The 14,930-nt window shown below is 37.8% G+C and overlaps 4 protein-coding genes across 5 annotated transcripts; 3 read left to right on the top strand and 1 right to left on the bottom strand.

Moving 5' to 3' along the window:
* Nucleotides 1-30: 30 nt before the first annotated feature.
* Nucleotides 31-4,136, top strand: LOC119126327 (serine/threonine-protein phosphatase 4 catalytic subunit B). Its single transcript, XM_037257523.1, has 9 exons — nucleotides 31-169; nucleotides 1,029-1,174; nucleotides 1,400-1,451; nucleotides 1,534-1,584; nucleotides 1,745-1,846; nucleotides 2,503-2,676; nucleotides 2,987-3,113; nucleotides 3,188-3,377; nucleotides 3,625-4,136. Exons 2-9 carry the CDS (start codon nucleotides 1,065-1,067, stop codon nucleotides 3,752-3,754), a joined length of 936 nt encoding a protein of 311 aa, XP_037113418.1. The 5' UTR covers nucleotides 31-169; nucleotides 1,029-1,064; the 3' UTR covers nucleotides 3,755-4,136.
* Nucleotides 4,041-9,762, bottom strand: aldh3b1 (aldehyde dehydrogenase 3 family, member B1). Of its 2 annotated transcripts, XM_037257515.1 has the most exons (11): nucleotides 9,670-9,731; nucleotides 8,806-8,919; nucleotides 8,568-8,737; nucleotides 8,271-8,381; nucleotides 7,971-8,091; nucleotides 7,569-7,654; nucleotides 7,413-7,494; nucleotides 6,832-7,224; nucleotides 5,627-5,790; nucleotides 5,445-5,544; nucleotides 4,041-5,336 (listed from the first exon to the last, which is right to left on the bottom strand). In XM_037257515.1, the coding sequence occupies exons 3-11, from the start codon at nucleotides 8,727-8,729 to the stop codon at nucleotides 5,149-5,151; spliced, it is 1,407 nt and encodes a 468-aa protein (XP_037113410.1). In that variant the 5' UTR covers nucleotides 8,730-8,737; nucleotides 8,806-8,919; nucleotides 9,670-9,731; the 3' UTR covers nucleotides 4,041-5,148. The 2 variants fall into 2 exon arrangements, with proteins under 2 accessions (XP_037113410.1, XP_037113409.1); XM_037257514.1 differs by lacking the exon at nucleotides 8,806-8,919 and having other exon boundaries at nucleotides 9,670-9,762.
* Nucleotides 9,763-10,496: 734 nt separating this feature from the next.
* timm29 (translocase of inner mitochondrial membrane 29) lies at nucleotides 10,497-11,611 on the top strand. The gene is made up of 2 exons (XM_037255562.1): nucleotides 10,497-10,707; nucleotides 10,992-11,611. The coding sequence occupies exons 1-2, from the start codon at nucleotides 10,605-10,607 to the stop codon at nucleotides 11,585-11,587; spliced, it is 699 nt and encodes a 232-aa protein (XP_037111457.1). The 5' UTR covers nucleotides 10,497-10,604; the 3' UTR covers nucleotides 11,588-11,611.
* Nucleotides 11,612-12,180: 569 nt separating this feature from the next.
* Nucleotides 12,181-14,897, top strand: rpl23 (ribosomal protein L23). Its single transcript, XM_037255563.1, has 5 exons — nucleotides 12,181-12,268; nucleotides 12,769-12,852; nucleotides 13,456-13,584; nucleotides 13,781-13,894; nucleotides 14,492-14,897. The coding sequence occupies exons 1-5, from the start codon at nucleotides 12,256-12,258 to the stop codon at nucleotides 14,572-14,574; spliced, it is 423 nt and encodes a 140-aa protein (XP_037111458.1). The 5' UTR covers nucleotides 12,181-12,255; the 3' UTR covers nucleotides 14,575-14,897.
* Nucleotides 14,898-14,930: the final 33 nt, after the last annotated feature.

Raw genomic sequence — 14,930 nt, 5'->3', positions numbered from 1 at the left:
GCGGTAATGCGCCCAAATGTTTGCCACCCGCCAAAATGTCAAAACAGAAGAGCGTCAACCGGCAGTGACGACGCAGCGACGGGAGAGCGAGAGGCCGGTAAAGGAAGAAAACTAACTCCAAATTATAAAGTATACTGGAGCTTGTTTTCCCACCTTATATCCATTCTAAGTAAGTCGTTACTTATTAATAATACGACATTCTAAATGTTTATCTGACAGTGTGGTTCTCGTGTTCTAGACACGCACTTAACCGTGGCAATAGTAGCTCGAACGATGGCTTTCACAATTTTGTGTTTTATTCCTCAGTGTGTTGACAGCCGATGTTATATAGATTATCTAAAGTTCACAAACTACATGAAGCCTACAAAAGAATCTGTTGATTGACTTCGAGATAGTGACTTTCTTACTAATGGCCTTTCTTGAGCGTAGGCCTCACGCGCTAGGCCTAGGCTAGGTGTGTGTACGTATGTATATATATATATATATGTGTGTGTATAGATGTATGTATGTTTATATATATATATATATGTGTGTGTGTGTATGTATGTGTGTGTATATATTTATGTGTGCGTGTGTGTGTGTGTGAGACATATGTATGTATATATATGTATATATGTATGTATATGTGTGTGTGTTTAATATGTATATGTGTGTGTGTTTTATGTGTCTACGTGTGTTTTATGTATATATGTGTGTATGTGTATATATGTGTGTGTATATATATATATGTGTGTGTATATATGTGTGTGTATGTGTGTATATATATATGTGTGTGTATGTATATGTGTGTATGTATATATATATATATATATATGTGTGTATGTATATATTTATATATATATATGTGTGTGTGTATATGTCTGTGTATATATATATATATATATATATACAGACATATATATATATATAGAGCGCATATATATATATATATATATATGCTCTATTTTTATATTTTTTTACTTGCAACACTAGCTAACCTGTGATGGAAAACATTGCTTAATGACATGGAAATATGTCTCTTTTAACAGGAGTGTGTGAAGAACAGTGTGTGACCAGCTTTCCCTATGTGTGTGACAATGGGAGATATCAGCGACTTGGACCGACAGATTGAACAGCTCAGACGGTGTGAACTTATTAAGGAAAACGAAGTGAAAGCCCTTTGTGCTAAAGCCAGGTAACTCATTCACAAAAAAACAAGTGATTAGATTTTATGCTACATATGTCAATTATAGGTTTAAAATAATTTATTAGAAATTGAGTATATATGGGTCTTGTTTCCAGTTTTTAAAAAGTGCACCAAGTAGCCATATGGCTGTAACAACATTTAGTGAAGATTGTTTAGTGTGCATGTTAGTACTTGTTAAAACTGCCTAACCAATGCTTTTATTTGTATTATCAGAGAGATTCTGGTTGAAGAAAGCAATGTCCAAAGAGTGGACTCTCCTGTAACAGTATGTGTTTTTTTTCTGTTTCTCGTTGGTCATAAATTATAAAAAATAAATTGTGTGGTGACAATGATTATCTATTTCACAGGTCTGCGGTGATATACACGGTCAATTCTATGACTTGAAGGAGCTTTTTAGGGTAAGCAAATGTTGGAAATTTCAATAGAATGGTGTTTAAATTTCTCAAAAATACATATGTTTCTACTGTATATTGATGTCAAGTGGCCAATAACTTAAGATACCTTTTTTTTTTTTTTTTACATTTCTAATGTTATGTCATTGTATCACGTTTACAACAGGTTGGTGGAGATGTTCCGGAGACAAATTACCTCTTCATGGGAGACTTTGTAGACCGAGGCTTTTACAGTGTGGAAACATTCCTTCTTCTTCTAGCTCTTAAGGTACAAATCCTTGTTAATAATATATTTGGATTGGCTTCATGGATGTTAAGATGAGAGTAGACCTATCCACTTTATTCCTAGCCAGCCTCCCCTGAGAGCCCTTGCGTGAATTTTGCGACCGACTTCCGGCGTTTGTTTACATTCCAACCAAGACGCACGATGCCAAATGTTGCCAATCCACTTTTCAATGGGGTTAATACTACCAGTCGTCTAAACACAATTACATTTTATCTGTTCAGAATACTGTCATGCTACATGTTTCTGCATGGCTACAGTTGTGTATGCCACACACATGAAGTCATACCTGTTGTTCTTGTAGGACTTGTCAAACCTTAGCACCTTGCGTCTCTTCTCTTTGTCATATCTTAACCACAAAGTATATGGGTTTTTTTTCTTTTTTCTATCAGCAAAATGGAAGGAACACTGATAGTCTTACTTGTCAGAAAATATTGCTGAAATTTCCCTCCACTTCACAATTGTGTAATTTGCGTCCTAGTTGTTGATACTTCACAAGAAAATGTGTTTTTTTTATCTTTGTTTGAAACCTGATATGTGGAAAAAGGTGGGCTAATACTTTAGCAAGGCACTTCCACAAGGAAGGTCATGCGACCTTTGACCAATGCCTTTTTTTAAACCCTTTTGTGTGGTATTTTCAGGTGCGTTACCCAGACAGGATAACTTTGATTCGGGGAAACCATGAGTCTCGACAAATCACCCAAGTCTACGGTTTTTATGATGAGTGCCTCAGAAAATATGGCTCTGTCACAGTCTGGAGATACTGCACTGAAATTTTTGACTACCTTTCCCTCTCCGCTATCATTGACGGCAAGGTAAGAAGTCAACTTTGTCTTTAGCTGTTTTTAGGAACCATTTCTCTAGCTAGTTTAGCATGGGACATCTGTGGTATGAGATTCTAGCTTAGATAAGCCATTTTAAAAGCGGAAGTTTGGAAATCCTACTTGTTCTGTTGTCAACACGATTAGGGAGTGTGTGACCTGTGATTTTAATATACACAAGTTTCACCTGAGTATAAGTCAAAGTTCCAGTCAAACTGGAAAAAAAGTTTAAAAAACAAAAAAAGTTGAATTGATCATTTGTGTCTCATCAGTTGTTTTAATTCAGTCTGTTCTATCTCCTCAGATATTTTGTGTGCATGGTGGCTTATCGCCGTCCATCCAGACATTGGATCAGATCCGGACCATTGACAGAAAACAGGAAGTGCCTCATGACGGGCCCATGTGTGACCTCCTTTGGTCAGACCCAGAAGGTATAGGCGCAACACTTTCTCAATACCAAAAGGCAAATGACATTGACATTTTGACTTTGTGTCCCTGGTCTAAGACACGACTGGATGGGGGGTGAGTCCCAGAGGTGCTGGCTACCTGTTTGGTAGTGATGTCGTGGCCCAGTTCAATGCTGCCAATGACATTCACATGATTTGCAGAGCACATCAACTGGTCATGGAAGGCTATAAGTGGCACTTTAACGAAACAGTGCTCACTGTGTGGTCTGCACCAAACTACTGCTACAGGTATGAAGCATGAAATATTTTCAATAGGACACCAATTCAACCATACAAATCTGAGCAAATATGATTCAGTTGCAGATTCATTGAGGGAAATGGGGTTAGTTATCTTCCCCGAGTAAAAGCACCTGTTTGCAAATGTCCGATACGAATTAAACACAAAAATAATCACCAGTCAGGTTTACTTAGAGCCTTGTAATTTATTCACAATCAAATGTGGGTCCATAGAATCTTTTTTTTTTTGCTGATACAGATGTGGCAACGTGGCTGCCATTTTGGAGCTGGATGAACATTTACAACGAGAGTTCATCATATTTGAAGCAGCACCACAGGAAACAAGAGGCATTCCATCAAAGAAGCCAGTTGCAGACTATTTTCTCTGAAGTCTTGTGTATTGATTTCACCAAGTTATAATTCAAAGAACTCTGTGCAGTTGGACTGAAAACCCGCAGAGACCTAGCAATGTCTGAACCATGAGATCATTTTTCTTCTCTTTATTTGTAAATTCAACTCCGCTCATTTATTCAGTCCTCGTGTAAGTTTATTCTAAAGATGATATGTTGGAACTTTTTTTTTTCTGAAAAAAATTCATATAGGTTTCACAATTTGTAGTGTGATCTCTCGTAAGCTGTATTCACACTTCTTTTCACTTTGGTCTTTTTTTTTTAAATCTAATGTCTGTAGGTCTTTTTTTTTTTTTATCTGTCTGTAGGTTTATCAATTTTGATATTGAGATAAAGTTTTTGTATTGGTGTTTTTGCTAAATAAAAGCCACTTGTGCATAACAAAGTTCAAATGGCTAGTTGTCACGCCCTGGCCCAAAGGTTACGTTCATACATACTAAATCATTTAGACCATTGTCAGAGAACTTTTTTTTGCTCACAAATGTTATCATTAAGTATTCCTCGGAGCCAAGCTAAATACATTTTTGTCTTATTTTGTATTTTTCCATCCATCTTCTGCTTATCTGTTTGGGGTGGTGGGTATAGCAACTTAATAATTAGGGAAGCCTGAACTTTCCTGTCCCCAGCCACTCCTTCCTGGTCTTCCAAGGTGATCATACGGCATGAGATGCCAGTTAGCCATTTATTAAAAATCATTAACGTACTATATGAAGTTTCAGATTTTCTGAAGCATGTGCAATACAAAATTTTATACCCTGCCTTCATCATATATTTTGAAAACATTTTGTCCAGTTGTACCAGGCTTTAAGATAGTACAACCCAAGTTTGAAGTCAATCAGATTAATTCTCCGGGACAAGGGTGCAAATGTAAATGTGCAAAATTTGGCATTCTAAAATGTATAACTCTTCTGTTTTCGTAGGTCTAAATCAAACATACTGAGATTTGTTTTTGATTGTTCACACTATGTGCAGAGCCATTTTGTTTTAATCCTTTAGGACAACTTTAAAATTACATTTTTTCACTAGGATGGATGAGTGTGCAAAGTTTGCAGTTTTGTTTAGGATGTCTAAAATGTGATCCTTTACAAAGAAATACTAAGAATAATTCTTACAAAAATAATAGGGACCTTGAAAATCTTAAAACACAAACAGAATGAAAAACACATTGAAAAAGTGTTGATTAGGGAAATATGGAGTATCTGTGCATAAGAAAAGCATATAATCAACAACAGGTCCAAGAGATTATTTTCACCATTTGAAAACTGAATAACACAAAGTAATTTAATGTTGCTAGATGGACCCCAAAAAAAATTGCTGTTGATCTCACCATATTGCCATAGAAATTTTTTTACACAAACATCCACCGTCTGCTGTCACATGAGTAAGCAAGTTCTCTTAACTGAGGCAGTCCAGCGCAGCCAGCTCAGTTTATTATCATTGTAGGGTGGGTAGCGTAGGCCATTTAGTTTTTCCAAAGCCCAACCACGCATCATGCAACCTCGTCTGTGGCTAAAGGTCTCAAAACCCCAGCGACCATGGTAAGAGCCCCAGCCGCTGGCCCCTGAAGCATAAGTGAAAATAAAAATTCCAAATATTTGCAATTGGACTTCAAGATTGAATTATCTTGTGTGAATATTATCAAATAAAAATATATTCCTTTAACACCTACCTACACCTCCAAATGGTAGTCCCGGTAGTGTCATGTGCACAATCCCGTCATTCGAGCAGAATCCTCCACTGGTTGTTTTCTCCATCACTGTGTTTATGACCTCGGAGAGAAAAATATCCCAAAAGTGATTGTACAACACAAAAATCTATGATTGTAACACTTGAAGCACGTGAAGCACTTACAAAGTCTTCGTTAGAGAAAACGTAGAGGGCCAATGGCTTCTCCATCTGATTGACAATGTCAATGGCTTTTTCCATAGACTCGACAATTAGAATAGCAAGAATTGGGCCAAAGATCTCCTCTTTCATGAGTGCGTCATCTTCAGCTACATTAACCACTGTCGGAGCTAAGAGGAATTAATAACACACATAGAGTATTTCATTATTAAAGAAGAATAACCAGCAAAAAAAAATTCTTAATCCTGTCAGAAATTATTATCACAATGTATAATCAAACAATTTCTCAAAACAAAAGTTGCATATCATGAAATCATTATGTGACTTAAAACTCAACCAGACCAGTAACAGTGCAAATAGGAAAAATATGCTAAATAATGCTAAAGTTTAAATTAGAAATACATGGAGGAATGTTTTGTTGATACGGAAGTCGCTACGGTTTCTTCTTCTACGACTATTTTTGGTATGTTTGGTCAATCTGTGTGTCAAAATGATTTGAATGATTTCAAAGTGTGATGCATGAACACATTAATCCTAATTGGATCAATATTTTTGGTGTCCATGAAAACAGCGCATCATTTTAATCCAAACTCTGATCGTAGCCAGTAATGCTAAAATAATCTCATTTAACTGTAGATATTTGCAGTAGTTTTGTGGTAACAAATGTTATAGAAAATATGGTCCAGAAGTGTCGCATGAGAGCTCAAAAATGAACGGATTAATTAATAATAAATTAATAATAAATTAACTAATTAAAATCTCATAAACTATTCAGTGATCCCTCGTTTATCGCTGATAATTAGTTCCAAGACAGGTGAAAAGGCGATGTGGAGTCAATGTTTTTACAATATGCGAATAAGACTTTTAGAATTGTATTTTTAAAAACTTTATTGTATTTTTTAACCATAATAAAGTTAAATTGACTTTTAGAAACATTCTTTAGGGCTTCACTAAAACTCACAAAGTCACAAGAAAATAAATATATATATATATATATTTGGTATATATATATATATATATATATAAGCGATATATAATATATATATATATATATATATATAATATAATATATATATATATATATATATATATAAAGCTAAAATTGCTAATAATAATATTATTATTTACATATACGTTTGGTTGTGTTGCCTTAAAAATAGCAAAAAACTGCAACAAGAGATTAGTTATCAACAAATGTAAGACCAATTCACCAATGTATTTGTCCTGTTGGTCACTTTCACCTCCGATGACAACCGTCCCGTTGGACTTCTTCAGGAGTTCTGTCAGACGAGTCCAGTGTTGCTGTGACACAATACGGCACAAATCTGGAGATTTCTGAGGATCCTCGCCATAGAAATCTTTCAGGATCTCAGACATGGCAGGAAGAAGAGCATCGTATGTGGCCTTGGAGCACAATACATAGTCTGGCGCAACACAGCTCTGTCCTGCATTGAAGAACTTGGCCCATACTAAGCGGCGTGCAGCATATTCAATAGTCACTGATCCATAAATCAAGCATGGACACTTGCCACCCAGCTCTAATGTTACTGGGGTCAAGTGAACTGAGGCTGCCTGTAAGATGCTGCGAGCCACAATTTGAGAACCTGCAACAAGAGAAAAATTCACAATGTGAATTAGTGGGCGAGAAGCATAAAGCTGGAACTAATATTATTTCTACTGTTCACCATTGGACAAGATTTAACATCCTTTCTGCAGTCAAAGCTTCTACTTACGCCCCAAATTCCAATTTCCTAACCAGACCCATCACCGACATACAGTAAATTGACTTAACCTGTGTAGAAAATGTGGTCAAAGCGATTTTGCAGAAGTGCCTTGGTCTCCTCTGCTCCACCGCTAACAACTGCATAACAGTCCTGGCAAATGGAAAAAAAAAAAAAATTAAGTCAGTAATTTAACGGAATTATTTGTCAATACCTGTGACAAATACCTGTGACAGGTATTTGGGGATGAGCTCTGCTATCAGCCGGGCTGCAGCAGCACTGACTTCAGAGGGCTTGATGATCACACAATTTCCTGGTTAGGGACATCAAACAAAATAGTGAGAACTATTAAATCTCAATCACACAAAATATTTTTTTTAAAAAAGGGGAGAAAATCATATATCAAATAATGCAAAAATTCACAATCAGTGCTGCCACACAGATGCTGAGAAGCCAATAATAATAATAATAATAATAGATCGGTTTTATATAGCGCTTTTCTAAACACTCAAAGCCGCTTAATAATAATAATAGGGTCCACGCAAAGGACAAACAAAACCATATGACAAAACAAATGACAAAAACAACAGAGACAAAAAGACTAATGTAAGAAATTATGTTCATCCTACCTGCTGCAATGGCTGCAACCATGGGTGAGAAAACTAGCTGAAGGGGGTAATTCCATGCCCCAATGATAAGCACCACTCCTAATGGTTCTCTTCGTACAAAACAGTTATCAAACTTTGTGGCCTGCAACCCAATAGAAATACAATCGTTCAGGGGTTAAAGAAAAACAAAAAACAAATATGAATTCATGATTTTTGACACTGCTTATCTTTTCAAGTCACAGAGAAGCTGCAGCCTTTCCCAGCTGACTTGGGGTGACAAGCAGAGTACACACACACACACACACACACAGTATAACTTACAAGATTCGTGCTGACGTACTCTGGCTCCATCCATCCTTGAAGGTTCATGATGGCGTAGTCTAGTTCATTAATCACCATTTCAATCTCAGACAGACTGGCCTCAAATTTAGGCTATTGTGAATGAGGGATGAAGAAAAGTAAATGTTAACATTAAGAACAGACATGTATGTTTGTCATAATGTTGTCCCATTTTCTTTTTTGTGTAATGTATTCATATGTGCAAAAAAACAAAAATTAAATCATGTAATTGATGTGATTTAATGTCACATATGCACTTATTTCTATTATAAATGTTACCTTGGCAAAATCCTTGTGCAATATATTCAAAATATCCTCCTCGTTATCATGGATCATGGCCCTTAGCTTAGAAAGCTGATCATAACGAAAGTCCTTAGATATTGTAATGCCGGAACGGAAAGCCAGACGTAAGCGGTCCACAATTTCTTTCTTGCTGTCCATCTTTTCACCTAAAATACCAACACAAATGTTTTAAAAACAAAAAAACATCTTTGAAAATATTTGCTTGTTAATTTACAATGGTGTAACAATCATAGAAAGTTGCCAAAGCATACTCCAATCTTCACAAAACATATGTCACCATTTTGAAGGGAGGTTCTTGTCCTTTAGGGGCTTGAGGACCATCTGCCATCTTGGAGATACACATTCCAATGCAACATAACACTTCAGTCATTCAGCAGGAACTTCTAATGTTATGTCATATTTTTCTGTCAACTCTTTCCTCTTAACTTCCTCCTTCATGGCTTAGCCATCTGATTGCAGACTTGATTCCAGAACCACTCCCAGCTAAGATCCACCCAAGACGTAAGTGCAAATGTATGCAGAGCACATTTCCACCTCTCCAGGCTAAACTCTCGAGGTGAAATTCTACTCTGACTATGTCATCTACAATCTTCCTATATGACCTCATCTGTCAACCTCTCCATCACCACTGTGAACAAGGACTCAGATCTGATCTTTGCTGTTATCTCACCTCCACCTTGAATGCTGTCACACGACCCTTGTACATGTCTCACACTCCTCTTACATATCTTCACTTTATTGATCTGAGGTCAATGCAAATGATCGTTTCTTTTCCTATTTAGAAATCCTACAGATTAATCTAGATATACTAGAACGATTGGAAATGCCAGTGACTCCTGCAGATTTATGAAGTGCTATTAACCCATCAAGACTTAAGTAATTGGCAAAACACACCTCTAAACCACCAATCACAATGGCAAAAATATAAATCTCGCATTAGTACACACTGAAATGCATTTTTATTTGTCCAAAAAAGTCGCTTGTCTTTAATAATAGAAGTTAGTTTGTATTATATTGTTTCCAGCACAGCTTCTTATGAACAGACAGCTTTGACTAGATAAATTGATATTTCACCAACCTGTTTAGGGGACTTCAATGCCAGTCTGCTTTGTTGCATCAGTCGTTTCTGCAGCACAAAACACTGTTGATGGTTACTTCCGGGTGTTGCAGTACTAGACATGGACACAATGTGGGTGGAACGTTTTTTCGTTTCTTGAAAAACAAGTCTTGCAGCAGCGATTTTTACAATTACCCCAAAGTTTGTTTCTAGAAAAGCAAACTGCGCGTGCGCAGCGGCTATATTGCTTAGGTGAAATTAATTGTGCAGGAAGCAGGTAAGATACTTTCACGAGCCAAAAGGTGTGAACCGGTTTGCTGTTTCTTCATAAACATCAGATATGGTTTCAACCAAACACTGCTGCTTTGATGTCTTTTGATGTGATCATCGTGATCATATGACATTTTTGGCCATATCTTTCCCGGGAGGATGCATGAGAAATATCCACGCTTGGTTCAACCGACGACACCAATATATGCTCTCCACATTTCGTCAGGGGTAAATGTGCCAAAAGTTGAAAATGCACACATTCCAGAATTTCCTCAAAACGCAGTCTTTGCACTAAATATCCACAAGGGCGCACTAAAGACGACGTTATGAATCCACGTCTGTCTTTCACTGTCGTATTCTTTTAATAGACTTTATAATTCATCCCAATTCCACCTTTAAATTCTTTGTGTACTCTTAATAGATAATAGAGATGTATTAGACCGGGTGCACCCCGTAAATACTTTTCTGTAAGTTTTAAATACATTTTTACGAAAACGGACCATTATAAAGGTATTTTGTGTTAGTGGGGATGCCGTAGTTAGCGATCCAAGGTGGTGGACAATCTGCGCATGCGCAAGATGGTTGCCGGTTCAAGCATGCGCACTACGCAGTTTCGAGTTGCAAGTATTAACCGTGTAGTATTAACCGTGCTACCAATTTGAAGAATATAAGATTTTGCTTTTGATATGGCGTTCCGATTGGGAATCAGGAGGATGCTTTGTACTGTAAGAGAAACATCGACCTCTCGTCACTCAAGTCTCTTGGATAAACTGAAAAATAGTAAAGCAGGTGAGAATGCATATGCGCATATGAAGAAGCATATGACTTTGTTTTAACCTGCATGAGCACGTCAGGACTCCAACTACAGCTGTTCTGGAAGTGAATTGCTATACTTTGGCAGCTTTTTCTGTATTTTAATTATTGTCCACTGTGTAAAATGTCTTTCGTCTTCTTGCTAGTCTGTAAAGATTTGATATTTTATTGTCATTATTTTTGTTCTACACTGTAGTACTTGGATTGAGAGAAATTCCAATGCTCAATTTATGTTATTCTGCATCTTTTCTACTGTTTAGGTAAATGGGGACGCGGTCTGGCATCTGACTACAAAGAAGCATGTCGTGATATGGTGGTTGGCATCTGGGAGCATCCTGTCAAAGCATCAATATGCATTACCATGCTTGGAGGTGCATTAACCAGTTTCTTCACAAAGCCTGATTACTCATCTTTTGAAGAGTCCCTCCTCGAGTGTTCCAATCAGCTGGGTCTGCTGTCATCATGGATCCGCAATGCAACCGCTGATAGCCATGTGCAGAAACTGCTTAAGTTTCGCAACGAGGGCCGTCTCTGCCATATCAACCTGGGACTACTTTCTTTTATTTATTTTACTGACCATACACACGACAGCTCTCTGTATGAAGCTCAGTGTTCTAGTTTGTCTGTAATCTGGAGAGAGTTCCCCAGACGTATAATGGATGTAGGCTTTGCTGGTCACTGGTGGGTCCTGAACTCAAAGATGACAAACTATGACGTTAATGAAGATGAGTTCATGTACCTACCAGTGCATATGCAGAGAACATCACCACCCAATGCTCAGGTGGTGGAATCAAATGAGCGACTGCACCGAGAGTCTTGGCTTGCGCTGAAATTGAAAGATGAGGAGAAAGAATAAAAAAAACATCTGTGTGAAGTGAAATTTTTTTTTTACTGTGGGGGGGGCGGTCTCGGAAGTAGTCTCGTCCTGGAGTAATTAGTGTAGAACCACCACTGCCCCCATGGTACCACGTGAGATCGAAATAAACAAATCAGTTAAAAAAATTAAAAAGGTTACCCCCAATGGGAATACGCAGTTGTGAAAGTGCAAGTGTGCAATTTTTGGCTGTTCCAGCCATCTCTGATTTTATGTCCCGATAAAGTAAATAAATTTAGTACGCTTTACCCTAGCCCTAACCTTAACCCTCACTGGGAATTGAACTCGGGTCGCTGGGGAGAGAGAGTCCAGTGCACTAACCACTACACTATGGCACCATTGCTTGTGGTCTCTGAAAGGTACGTATATGCTTTAATAGAGCAGCTCACCAGCGAATAGACTACTTCCTTTGCAGGCATTTGTGATTGTATAGCAAAACACGATTTTTCTAACCTGTTTGCAATCAAAACCACAACAGAAATAAAACAACTACTGGAATAGTTGAAACTTTAAACAGCAGTCAATAAATATAAAAATAAATCGCTGCTCTTTCCGATTTTATTGAACGCAGCACGAGATTCCGACAAAACCCGGATGAAGAATATTTCCCACAATCCCCCGTCCCCTCGGTCTCTTTTCCTGTTGTCGCCATGTCGAAGAGAGGTAAGAAATAGTGTACTTCAATCCTCTTTCATCATCCATTGCTGTTTTCCATCGGATGATACTTTGTAGTCGCTGCGTATCTTATCAAATTGATTACCTGTTATTCATGTTTAGTTCATCTGATTTTTATTGCTTTGTATAGTTATTAGAATCATTGCTTACGAGGCCTCGCGGTAGCCGTCGTGTTAACCCTGAGTATTTTTTTTAATGCTGTGCTACATGCTATGAAAGAAGTTCTCGGATAACTCGCAATTATATTGACTGTTCGTATTTAAGATGTCAAAACCGACACGGAGAAGCAAAGCTTTTCATTTCGCCGAATGCTGTTCGTATGCAAGGCGCTGTTTGCCAAGCAAAATTAGGCTAAATTTGATGGTCTGACTCCAAACCTTCACTAGGACATGAAACTTCAATTCAAGTCCTATTTTAAACGACTGGCGCGTGAACCTCAGCGTTTATTAGTGATACGTGTATTCTGATTAAAATGTTTATTTCCACAGGACGTGGGGGTTCATCCGGAGCGAAGTTCCGAATCTCGCTGGGTCTTCCAGTGGGTGCAGTTATTAACTGTGCCGACAACACTGGTAAGTTTTAATAATAGTTGTCATAACTGTAAACAGCATAACCTCCTAATGCTACATTCAGGTGGCGAAACCGTATACGTGTCTTGCGTTGATTAGCTTAAAGGTATTTGCTCTGAGCAAATGCATATATTTATTTTATATTTATTCCTTAGACTTGCTAGGCTTTAAACAGTATGTGCTCAAAAGTGCAAGGATGGATGGATTTTGCCATTAAGCTTCTTTTTAGATTGGAACAAATTGTGCAGAGATGGAAATATTGTCAAGTGGGAAAGTGAAGTTGACGTGTAAGTTGTTTTAACTGCGTGCTCACACGCTACCCTCTTACAAAAAGCACTTGCTTTGTCTGATCAGTGACAACTGTGAGCCGTCGTGTAAGAGGAGATAGACTTCATCAATGTGGGTGAGATGGCAGCTTAATAAAAGTGGCTGCGGTCTCAATCATTGATGAGACAAACTTCTGCCTCCTGCATTTTCTGTCTTCCTGTTGTCTCTCAGCTTAAATAATGGAAGGAGTGTGAGGAATACGTTTTATTTAAAGAACATTTGCATCAACTGACGTTAAGGCAGCATCCCTGATTTCTTCTGATGGTCTTTTTCCATTAGGTGCCAAGAACCTGTATATCATATCAGTGAAAGGCATTAAAGGGCGTCTGAACCGTCTGCCTGCTGCTGGTGTGGGTGACATGGTGATGGCAACTGTCAAAAAAGGCAAGCCTGAGCTTAGGAAGAAGGGTAAGTTAAAATGGTAACAATTCAGAGGTGTTTTATTTACTAAATGGGATACACCTCAAAGTCGACCAATTCCAAAAATTGACATTTTCTGAGACCAATCACATAGTTAAATGTAATAAAAATGCAAATCATGTACTCCTTTGAGTTATTATTTTTTGCGATGTAACAATATACTAACCATGTCGTCTCTTCATAGTGCATCCTGCGGTCGTGATCAGGCAGCGGAAGTCCTATCGGCGAAAAGATGGAGTCTTTCTCTACTTTGAAGACAATGCAGGCGTCATTGTAAATAATAAAGGTGAAATGAAAGGTGGGTTTGATTTTTTTCATTATTCTATTTTGATGTTAGCAGGAGTCTTTACTGTCTTTTAGGTCATCTTTGATATTGGTGTATAATGTATAATTCTGAAAATTCAAAAAATTTGAGAATACATTGTAAAGTTGGAAGTTTAGTGGGAAAGTGAAGTTCATGTGTAGATTGTTTTAACTGCGTGCTCACACGCTACCCTCTTACAAAAGCACTTGCTTTGTCTGATCGGTGACAAATGTGAGCCGTCGTATAAGAGGAGATAGAATCCATCACTGTGGGTGAGACGGCAGCATAAAAAAAGTTGTTGCGGTCTCAATCATTGATGAGACAAATTAACAGTTTAACAGCCCACCACCAAGCCCTGTGCTATCAGTAGCGGCAGGGGTTAAATACTGGAACAAGTTACACAGAGAAATAATTGTCTGACTGAAGGCCTTCACAAAAACAATGTGCCAGAGCCTACAATGTGCCAGAGCCTACAATGTTGCTAGGGTTGCGAGGGCCCTTCATTATTGTAATAGATATTAAATGGAAATACAGTCTGATAGAACCAAGTTTGAGACTTATGAATAATTTCCTGTTTTTATTTGTGCCCAGGTTCTGCCATTACGGGCCCAGTTGCCAAGGAGTGTGCTGATCTTTGGCCCAGGATTGCATCAAATGCTGGCAGCATTGCCTGAGTGACACTTGATTTTCAATAAAAAATGTTGATGGTGGAGCTAGTGTTGTCACTATACCAACATTTTTACTTCCTTCATAAAGTACCTCGATGCCGGTACCAAAATGGTTCCTGGACAAAAATCTAAAAGTCAGCGAGATACAAACTTTCACCCAAGCTTTTGTGCATAAAACTCCTCATGCTTACCTACAAATTGAGATTTGTGGCTCTGTTTCCATGCATAGAGGATGTTACAGATGTTCCCTGCTTGAAAAACATTCTTGGTCTGTGACATGCACTCACTTAACATATGTAATCCTACAATAAAGTGATATCTACAGTTGATCTATTAAAAGTGCTTTTCAGTGAGAGTCAATA

This window comes from Syngnathus acus, chromosome 8, assembly GCF_901709675.1.
Source record: "Syngnathus acus chromosome 8, fSynAcu1.2, whole genome shotgun sequence".
Taxonomy (NCBI): Eukaryota; Metazoa; Chordata; class Actinopteri; order Syngnathiformes; family Syngnathidae; genus Syngnathus; species Syngnathus acus.
Note: the sequence above shows the minus strand (reverse complement) of the source record. Positions and strands in the feature narration are given on the sequence as shown.